This window comes from Hypanus sabinus, chromosome 6 (assembly GCF_030144855.1).
Source record: "Hypanus sabinus isolate sHypSab1 chromosome 6, sHypSab1.hap1, whole genome shotgun sequence".
Lineage (NCBI taxonomy): Eukaryota > Metazoa > Chordata > Chondrichthyes > Myliobatiformes > Dasyatidae > Hypanus > Hypanus sabinus.
Genome location: NC_082711.1, coordinates 103,576,699 through 103,587,804, shown reverse-complemented (window position 1 = coordinate 103,587,804; position 11,106 = coordinate 103,576,699). Strand labels below are relative to the sequence as shown.

The window sequence follows — 11,106 nt, the reverse complement described above, 5'->3', positions numbered from 1 at the left end:
AGCATTGTTCCTTAAAGAAGTCTTAGATACTACAGAGACTGATACCCATGGTAGTGCTGACTACTTTTACAAGTTTCTGTAACTTATTTCATTCAGCCAGTCAGAATGCTCTCCACAGTACATTTACAGAAGTTGCTGAATGTTTTGTTTGACAAACCTAATCTCCTCAAAGTCCTAATGAAATATAGACATTGTTTTGCAGTCTTTATAGCTGTAGCAATCTGTTGCGTGCCAGATATCCACAGATATATTGTCAGCCAAGAACTTGAAATTGTTCATTCTCTCCACTTCTGAGACCTCTATTGATAAGGAAATTATCACCAAATATTTTTAAGGATAAGAATTATGTATCTGGAAGAGAATAGACTTTTTAGAAATGCCCAGCATGGCATTGTGTGGGGAAGGTCAGGTCTTGAAATTGATTTTTTTTAGGAGTTAACAAAGATGATTGATGCAGACATGTCAGTGAAACTAAACTTCAGACAGACTTCAGTAAAGTGTTGAACAAAGTACCTCATAGTAATTTGATTCAGATGATTATGGCACGTGGGATTTGTGGATACTCACTAGAGTGGATTGAAAAGTAACTTGGCTGGGTTAGAGGGCATTCCCTATAAGAAGAAGTTGCACAAATTTGGCTTGTTTTCTCCAAAGCATTGGAGGCTGAGGAGTGACATGATATGCAGATGTACAGGAGATAACCAATAAAGTGGCCACTCCATGTATGTTTCAGATCTTCCACTGCTGTCACCCATCCACTTCCAGGTTTGACATGTTGTACATTCAGAGATGCTCTTCAGCAAACCATTGTTATAACACGTGGTTATTTGAATTTGGGTAGATGGATCTCGTCAGCCTGGGAAGGCAGTCTACCTAAGAAAGGGAAAACTCTGCTGCCTTGTGGCCATACCCACTCATGGGAAAGGCTTCGGGAGTAAAGACTGAGGATAAATCTAGAGCTGGAGTCCCTAAGGCAGTCCGACATTGCCTTCACTCTCGCTCTGGCAACTCCTGTGACGTCAGTTGTGCTAAGCTGTATCAGCTCTTGCCCTTCCCTTGGACAGCATCGGTGATGAGGAGAGGGGAGACTTGCTGCACGGGCAACTGCTAGTCTTCCATACAACATTGCCCTGGTCTTCCATAAACCTTGCCTGTGTCCTGGAATCCATTTCAGGTGCAGATTCATGGTCTCGCGAGACTAACAGACGCCACCATTTGAATTACTGTCTCCTCCCTGTCAGTTTGAACCAGCCTGGCTATTTTCCTTTGATCTTTCATTAACAAGGTGTTTTCACCCACAGAACTGCTGCTCACTGAATGATTTCTTTACTTTTTCACACCATTCTCTGTAAAATCTAGATTGTTTTCTTTGAAAATTCCAAGAGATTTGCCTGTGCATGGGGAAGCTGGGGAGGGGGAAGGTTTGGGGTTCTAACGTTCAACTATCATACATTCTTTGGGGCACCGCTCTGTCTTTGTGGATGTTTGTGAAGAAAAAGAATTTCAGGATGTATATTGTATACATTTCTCTGACATTAAATGTACCTATTGAAACCTTTTGAGATCACCAGTTTCTGATATTACCAAAACATTTGTGTGCTTCTCGTCAATTTTGTCAAACATCGTTGATGATATTAAATAACTGAAAGCTTCTTATCCCACTTCCTCGATTTACCAAACTCATCCTCCCCCAAGCCCATCTGGTGCCCTACCTGCTTGTCTCCACCACAACACAATATTTCTAATCACTCCTTCATCTTTCATAGTCCTGATTTTCTCAGCCCGCCCTCCATAGAGATGATACTCAACATTTGGAGCTTCTGAACGCTGTGTTGACATTTCTGCCACTGCACGGAAGGAAGTGTTGTGACTCAGCTCTCCGCAACCCCTCACGCTTACGCATTTATCTAGACTCAACCCAAACCATTGTTTGTTATTCAGTTTTAGTCATTTCCTACTCTACTGCGCTTGCTCTTTAAAAAAATTATTAAACAAAATGACCTGACACACAAAACTTGCAGTTACCCCAAATACGTCATTTTCACCCGGTATTTGACATTCCACAGGCTCTCTCTCTCCATAATAAGGGAGAAAGAGGTGTCTCCATTTTCCCAGTGAGCGTGGAGACATAACAAACAGCTCGCTGGTTTATTATGTTAAAAGTCCGTTACGTCACCTTTTTCCAGTTCTGTTCCTAAAGATCACAAAGATCCTAGGCCTCCAGGCACACAGCAGATATTCTGACTCCCGTGACGACACATCTGTAACCTGCACTGTCTCATTCATAATAACAGGTCAAGTATCATACACTCTCTCGTTGGGACTTCAATGTCCTGATTGAGAAAACATTTTCCAAACACATTTGACTCATTTTCTCCCATCTAGTCATTTTACAGTATGGGAATCCCATTCAATATGTTTTCTCTACAAATATGTTGTTCTAAATCCTGTGGGCTGTTCTGTGGTCTATGATATAGCCCCATTAATGAGGTCATACCTTTCTTATTGGACTTATTGGGTGAGATGGATTTCCCATTTTTTTGTCAGTTCTGATGAAGGGTCTTGGCCTGAAACACCACTGTTTATCCTATCCCATAGATGCTGCCTTGTCTGCTGAGTTCTGCCAGCATTTTGTGTCTGTTGCTCAGATTTCCAGTGTCTGCATATTCTCTTATTTCTCAGCCTCACTGGACAAGTACTCCAGCTGTCTTGGCAGAGCACTGCTGTGATATTCCCACCCCCACCCCCTTTCTTTCTCCTGAGGCCTCCCGTCCCATGATCCTTTCCCTTCTCCAGCTCTGTATCACTTTCTCCAATCACCTTTCCAGCTCTTAGCTTCATGCCACCCCCTCCGGTCTTCTCCTATCATTTCACATTTCCCCCTCCCCCCACTACTTTCAAATCTCTTACTATCTATCCTTTCGGTTAGTCCTGACGACGGGTCTTGGCCTGAAACGTCGACAGCACTTCTCCCTATAGATGCTGCCTGACCTGCTATGTTACATCAGCATCTTGTGTGTGATATTTTCTTTGGCTAGGAACACCACCCATCCTCCTTTAATCCCTCCAGACCTGACACCTCAATAACAACAGAACCCCAGAACACTGAGCTGCCAAACTTGCCCCTCCTGCACCAGTCTCACTGTTGGCTACAAGATCATAATTCCAGGTGTTGATCCATGCTGTGAGCACATCTGCCTTTCCTACAATACTTGCACTGAAATATACAAAGCTCAGGACATTTGTTCCACAATGCTCAATCTTTTGATTCCAGACTTTGTCTGAAGTCTTAACAATGCCGGTCTCCACAGTCTCCCCACTATCTGTTCTGGTTCTCTGGATCCCATCCTGTAGCAAAATTTATTAGTGCTAGAAGGGTAGAGTTAAGACTAAGATTGCTGGGGTGAGTTTTGTCTGAGCAGTTATGGCAGAAAGCAGGAGTCAGTAAGACCAGGTCTAGTAATCAGTATAGTCAGGGACATTAGAGAGGCTAGGAAAGGAATACTCAGTTACACTCAGTGCCTGTTTTGTTAGCTGCCTCCTGTGCCTAATAAAGTGACCACTAATAAGGTATGTTCATTGTCTTCTGCTGCTGTAGCCCGTCCATTTCTAGGTTTGATGTGTTGTACATTCAGGGCTGCTGTTCTGTACACCACTGTTGTGATGCCTGGTCACTGGAGTTACTGACACCTTCCTGTCAGTTTGAACAAGTCTGACCATTCCCCTCTGACCTCTCTCATTTACAAGGCGTTTTCACCCACAGAACAGCCACTCACTGCATGTTGTCGTTACAGGAGGCACCTAATAAAGTGGCCTCTGGGTGTATATATGATCTCTGATCACACCCCATCTAGTGGCTTGTGAACGTAACATTTCAGAATCAGATTTAATATCAGCAACATATCCTGGGGTGATGAGGCCATCTTTTTCAGGCATTGCTCCTGGATACATCGGAGGCTGGTGCCCAGGATGAAGCTGACTAAGTTTACAACTCTCTGCGGCACCAATCCCCCATCCCCCGCATTACCGGTTGGCGATGCCAGTTAGAACGCTCTCCGTGGTACAGAAGTACTGTGGGGATCACTTCCAGATTCACAGAAAGCACTCCGCGTTACTTTTGCAAATTCTAGCAAATTCACTGTATCTCTAGAAACATTTGCTGTTTGTACACATCTTTCAAAATAATAACAGTCAGAATGAAACTTAACTTGAAATCTCTTCATATTTATATTTTATTAAATATATCCAAATCTAAACTTCTGATAATTCAAAAATAAATACAATAATCTCATGGTCTACGTTATAAATATCAATAAATAAATGCAAAAGTTTTTAAATATTTCTAAAAGTTGAATTAGTCAAAATAAATATAAATAAAATTAAACACTGTAAATAACATTTTGCAAATAATTGCTAACATACAACTTCTTAAGTTTACAATGTCATTTCTTTTACAGATTAACCTCTGTAACTTTTACGATTGTACGACCAAATGCTGAACTAGAACGTTCATACTTTAAGGCGGTTACTGCCTCTATTTAACCATATTTTACACGTTGCACGGGTAATGGAACTGGAAAAAATTGCAAACTCCCAAGGTGACTTTGCTCTGACCACTCTACGTGTGGCATATGTGTGCCAGTAGGAGCAAGCTTTTTTAGCAGTCGCGAACAAAACGTCCACTCGAAATACTAACAGGATAATTTAAAAAATCCTGGTGTGGAGCAGAAATCACGGAGAGAGGTTGGGCTTGCATGGCCAACCAATTCCGTAATGTTATCGCTCTTTTGTTTCTCTCACTCCACCTAGTTATTCATCATTGGGAAATAAATAGATAAATAAATAAATAGATCGTGGTATATATAAAAAGTGGTTCTGCCAATTCTAGCGGTGATCCCACTTTCACAGACTCATAAAGCGAAGAGCTCGGGCTGATTTCTCCATGAACCGGACAAAGTCTCGCAGGATGACATGCGCATTCACTTGTCTGTTCCACTCTGTTGTTGTCACTAAGCCTAAGGCAGATGATTCCATCTCGCTCTCGCTCACCGTACTGATGCCAAACTCGACATTTAACTGAAATATAAAGAGGACAGCAGGGCTTGTGACTTGAGTCTCCATAGTTTCAGATGGGTTTGCCGCAGCCATAATCGCGCCGCTTCGTTTACACTTACCTGGTGCATTATCAGTTCCGCGAGGCGTTGGGTACTGGACCGCATCCATATTATTTGTTCACTTGAACGCACGATGGATGTTTCCACCAGCAATAAGAAAGGGTTGTATTTATGGAGGCCTTTTGCAATCGCTTTCAGGCACGTTTCCTAAACAGGAAAAATACTACAAGTAAGAAATCATCTTGGCTCGGGCTCTTCAGTTTTGACGACTTGTAGCTGAATTTATATGCATTCTAGAACTTTCGTTTGTAAAACTGACAATTTTGCCGGGTTGTGCAAATCGATTTAAACGCTGCTTTGTTGGAACCTAACTATCGTAAACTACAAACGAAATGCCTACTCCTTTTTGTTTTCCCTGGAGGTACACTTTTCCACAGACTGAAATGCCCTACTTTACAAGGAAACGGCTGCTCCTTCGGGCTTCACTCACCTTATGGAAACTGATCTTTGTACATCGGTCCTGAGATCGGATCTGCGGCAGGTTGAAGTCGTGGGTGAGCAGCGATCCCTGGTCCCCGTCACAGAAGGAGAAATACTCACACAGCTGCGGGAGAGGGACGGGAGGGGTGGAGAGAGATCAGACAGCGAATAAGTGAGCTGCAAAGTGAAGACCAGGACAAAGTCTGCGGGGCGCCACCCCCTCACCTCCTCGTACTCACTCACCTGAGCATCCCGGAGCTCGGCCGCTGAGCTCTGGATCTGCAGCGCCAGGGAGTCGCAGGTTGCGCAGCCCGGGGCGGCTGCAGCGGTCCGCTCCGTCAGCGGGAAAGTGGCGACTCCTCCACAGAGCACCAGGAGTAGAAGGTAAAAACCTGCAGGGAAAGAGACAGAACGGAATAAGAATTCCCGCTTCCTGCAACCGCTCCGAAATGTGTTGAACTGATAACCGGAAGCTTTATTCACTGACTTTCAGCAAGTCCCATGTTGTCCTCCCCGTACAAAGGTGTTCGATCTTTAACTCCCCAAGCTCCATTCTCCCCACTATTTATTAATCGCCCCCTTTGGGGAAAATCCAGTTACTAATTTTTTTTCGCAATGTTTGTGTTACAGCACCTATTAGTCACTGTTGGATTCTTCCTTCCCATGTGGCTGTCCTTCCGCTACGTTGAAGATGACTTCCACTCCAGTTCTCTTCCTTCTGACGTGATCGATCAGGATAATCGTGTTTGATCGGCGTGATGGTCAAACGTGGAAATGCCCAGTGACGATACCAATCGTTCTCCTGCCATAACCGCGAATGGAGCCCGCAATATTACGAGACCCTTTAATTAAATTTTGAGAACTGATCCCTCTTATAGACAGAAAAGAGTCACTGCAAAATCACTACACCCAACAAAAATAATGTTCTAGTTTGAATGACCAGGAATCGGACTCTAATTGCTTATTATCGATTATTGTTTATGGTTTTAATTTAAAACTATCAATGAGTCTCGGTTCAAACTTCCTGCTCGTGCTGTCCAGTTCAATGAAAAAGTATTCAGCCCCCAACTCTTCGTTCATATTAATCAATATTACAAGCAGAGATTTTGATTAATTGACAATTCTTATTTGAGAATCATATACTCCTTTTTCAGAACAAAGTCCAAAAACGGGGTAAGTTGTCAAGCATAAAAAACTAAAATTTTAAAAACTGAAATGTTAGTAGTTTGAAAGTATTCATTCCCTTTGCTGAGCACTTAGTTGAACCACCTGTCACAGCTATTACAGCCAATTGTCTTTTTGGATAATTCTCTATTGGCTTTGCAGAAGGCTTACCTATTCCTCCTTACAGGTTTGCTGAAAATGTGCCAGGTTACTTTGGGAGTGAATGTGATCCGCAATCTTGAGGCTTTGCCAGAGATATTCCATTGGATCAAGATCAATACTGAACTGGCCCACTCAGGAACATCCGTTTTCCTCATTTGAAGCCACTCCATGGTTGCTCTGGCAGTGTGCTTCCGATCATTGTCCTGCTGAAAGACAAACATTCTCCCCAGTTTTCATTTTCTGGCAGACGCCAGCCAATTTTTATGCAGGATCTCTCAATATTTAGCAGCTTTCATGTTCCCATCAATCCTGACCGGATTTCAAGGTGTTATTGCTGAACAGCATTCTGATGGCATGATGTTATCTTCACCATACTTTACAACAGGGATGGTGTTACCTGGCTGATGCACAGTATTAGATTTATGTAACACACACCAATGAATAAAAGGCTTATCCTTGCCCATAAAGACAGTGCAATATACAGCCAAAATGTGGAAGAAGGTCTTATAATTGTTTGAGACTAAAATGGAACTTTTTAACCTCAAAGGAAAGTGGTATGTGTAGTGTAAATCTAATACTGCACAGAAGCCAGGTAACACCATCTCTAGCATAAAGTGTGTTGGTAGCATCATACTATGGGAATGCTTTTCAGCAGCAGGAACTGGAGATCTGGTCAGGATCGATGACCAGAGAGATCCTGGATAAAATCCTGCTAGCTTCTGCCAGAAAGCTTAATCTGGGGAGAAAGTTTGTCTTTCAGCTTTCAATGACCCAAAGCACAAAGCTAGATCAATCATGGAACATCTTCAAGTGACGAAAATTGATGTCCTTGAGTGGTCCCGTCAGAGTGATAAACTCTACATGATAGAACGTCTCTGGCAAGACTCTAGGATTGCTGTCCACTGCCGCTCCCCAACTAACCTGGCACAGCGTGAGCAATTTTGCAAGGAGGAATGGGGAAATCTTACTCCATCCCATTGTGTAAAACTCAGAGACATATCCAAAAAGACTACTGGCTGTAATACCTGTGAGAGGTGGTTCAGCTAAGTACTGAGCAAACGGGGATAAATACTCTTGAACTGCTGACATTTGAGTTTTGCATTTTTAAATTTTCATGCTTTATAAATTTCCCTGCTTTTTGGGTTCTACTGTGAAAAAAGGAGCATGAGATTCACAAATACAAATTCTCAGTTAAATTGATAGAAATCCCTGGTTGTAATACTGATTTATGTGAACAAAGGATTGGGCACTGAATACATTTTCGAGGAACCGTATATGGTTATAAAGTCTTGTTCAATGATGTAAGTTATAATATTTTAATGTATTAAATATATTACAACAAGCAGTAGTTTTATTACTATGCTGGAATTTTGTCTAATATGATTACATTATTGTCATAACATTTCCTATATTTCTAATATGTTTGTATACTTTTACTAAGAATTGCAGAAAGAATCTATTTAGTGAATTTTCCATAAAGGATGAAAAAGAGCAAATCAGTCAAATTATGGCATCTAACATATTTATAGCCTTACATGCTTTATACGTGCACATCCATTGTAAGCTAATAATTTCCATGTCTTCATATTCTCAGGATAAAGATCTCCCTCTAGAATTTCTACCATTTATTTTAATATTAAGTCCCTTCATCTCGACTTATTAAAAAGTCTGTTTTCCCTATTTCTTCCATCAATACCTCATTGATTTTATACACAAAATATAAGAAATAATGGATGTGGACCATTTGTCTCTTGCTGCTGTTCTGCTATTGAAGTAACTAGACTCAATGAAGGGCCTGTTTCTGTGCATAATCAAATGTTATCTTTAAGTTCAAGGCTTATCTTTGACTTATTATTATCTTCCTGCACCCTCTCCAGATCCCTTCTTGTATCCTCTGTTTTGGCTTGGATTTCAATGGCTCATGTTGTTCCATTGTTTAAAAAAGGTTCTAATAGTAATCTGGGAAATTATAGGCCGGTAGGTTTGATGTTGGTTGTAGGTAAGTTATTGGAAGGAGTGCTAAGAGATAGGATCTACAAGTATTTAGATAGACAGGGACATATTAGGGAGAGTCAGTATGGCTTTGTGCATGGTAGGTCATGTTTAACTAACGTATTAGAGTTTTTTGAGGAGTTTACAAGGAAACTGGATGAAAGGAAGGCAGTGGATGTTGTCTACATAGACTTCAGTAAGGTCTTTGACAAGGTCCCACATGGAAGGTTAGTTAAGCAGATTCAGTTGCTAGGTATACATGGTGAGGTAGTAACTTGGATTGGACATCTGCTAAATGGGAGAAGTCAGAGAGTGGTAGTGGAGGATTGCTCCTGTGATTGGAGACCTGTGACTTGTGGTGCGCCACAGTGATCAGTGCTGGATCCATTGTTATTTGTCATCTATATGAATGATCTGGATGATAATCTGGTAAATTGGATCAGCAAGTTTGCTGATTTTACCAAGATTGGAGTTGTAGTGGACAGTGAGGAAGGGTTTCAAAGCTTGCAGCGAGATCTGGACCTGCTGGAATAATCGGCTGAAAAATGGCAGATGGTGCTTAATATAGACAAGTGTGAGGTATTGCACTTTGGAAGGACAAACCAAGGTAGAACATACAAGGTAGGGCACTGAGGAGTGCTGTAGAACAGAAGGATCTAGAAATACAGAAATAAAATTCCCTAAAGGTGGCGTTACAGGTAGATAGGGTAGTAAAGAAAGCTTTTGGTACATTAGCCTTTATAAATAAAGTATTGAATATAAGTGGTGGAATGTTATGGTGAGGTTGTAAAAGGCATTGGCGAGGCTGAATTTGGAGTGTTGTGTGCAGTTTTGGTCACTGAATGACAGGAAGGATATTAATGAGGTTGAAAGAGTGCAGAGAAGGTTTACAAGGATGTTGCTTGGACTTGAGAAAATGAGTTACAGAGGAAGTTTGAATAGGTCGGGACTTTATTCCCTGGGGCATAGAAGAATGTGGGGATTGATAGAGGTATATAAAATTATGATGAGTATAGATAGAGTGAATGCCAGCAGGCCTTTTCCTCTGAGGCTAGGGGAGAAAAAAACTCTAGCACATGGGTTAAGCTTGAATGGGGAAAACTTTAAGTGGAACATTAGGGTGGGACTTCTTCACACAGAGAGTGGTGGGAATGTGGAAATAGCTGCCAGATGAAGTTGTAAATGTGGGCTCACTTTTAACATTTATGAAAAACTAGGACAGGTACATGGATAAGAGGTGTTTGTAGGGATATGGGCCAGGTGCAGGTCAGTGGGACTAGACAGAAAAATGGTTTAGCACAGCCAAGAAGGGCCAAAAGGCCTGTTTCTGTGCTGTAATGTTCTATGGTTCTATGGCTTTAACGTCATGGACCACCAATTCTCCGGATTCTTATTAAAAGTGAGCAAAATTCCTGTGATTGTCTCTTTCCAATCCTCCATGTAACTTCTTGTAAACATCAAATTAGGTGAATCAATCTTATTAACAAATTTATGCAGACTTGAACTGATCTGTGCCCCTCTATATTAACCTTAATACTTCATAATTACCATTAAATTCATAATTATTTCCAGTAGTTTTCCCAATACAGTACAGAGATTAGACATGGATCCCCATTGTAGCTTCATTCAGAAATTCAGTAGGCATGGGATCAAGGGGAACTTGGCTGCATGAACTTGGATATGGCTTGCTCATTGAGGGCAAAGGGTTGTGGTGGATGGAGTGTATTCTGCCTAGAGGTCCAGGACTAGTGCTGGTCCACAGGGTTTTGTTTAAGAGCCCTTGCTCTTTGTGATTTTTATAAACAACTCGCATAGGGCACTGAAAGGGTGGGTTCCTAAGTTTGTAGATGACATGAAGTTGTGGATAGTGTAGAAGTTTGTCATAAATTATAATGGGATGTTGACAGGATGCAGAGCTGGACTGAGAAGTGGCAAATGGATTTCAGTCCAGAAAAGTGTAAAATGATGCATGTAGGAACATCAAACTTGAAGGCAGAGTACAAGGCTAATAGTACGGTCCTTAAAAGTGTGGAGCAACAGTGGGCTCCTGGGGTCCAACTCTGTAGATGCCTCATAGTTGTCTTGCAATATGATAGGGTGGTTAAGGAGATGTAGAGTGTGCTAGTTACAAGTTAAGGGATTGTGTTCAATAGCCACAAGGTAGTGTTACAGCTCTATAAAACTCTGGTTGGAC

At 41.7% G+C, this 11,106-nt stretch overlaps 1 protein-coding gene across 1 annotated transcript; it reads right to left on the bottom strand.

The window, feature by feature from the left end:
• Nucleotides 1-4,813: 4,813 nt before the first annotated feature.
• Nucleotides 4,814-10,987, bottom strand: LOC132395054 (interleukin-6-like). The gene is made up of 5 exons (XM_059971368.1): nt 10,972-10,987; nt 5,838-5,986; nt 5,605-5,718; nt 5,175-5,321; nt 4,814-5,076 (listed from the first exon to the last, which is right to left on the bottom strand). Exons 1-5 carry the CDS (start codon nt 10,985-10,987, stop codon nt 4,903-4,905), a joined length of 600 nt encoding a protein of 199 aa, XP_059827351.1. The 3' UTR covers nt 4,814-4,902.
• Nucleotides 10,988-11,106: the final 119 nt, after the last annotated feature.

Excerpts from the sequence above, each read along its gene's own strand:
- LOC132395054 (XM_059971368.1), bottom strand. Across the intron at positions 5,719-5,837 it reads CCGAGCTCCGGGATGCTCAG|CTGTGTGAGTATTTCTCCTT; the intron begins GTGAGTGAGTAC and ends CCTCTCCCGCAG. Across the intron at positions 5,322-5,604 it reads CAAAGATCAGTTTCCATAAG|GAAACGTGCCTGAAAGCGAT; the intron begins GTGAGTGAAGCC and ends TTTCCTGTTTAG.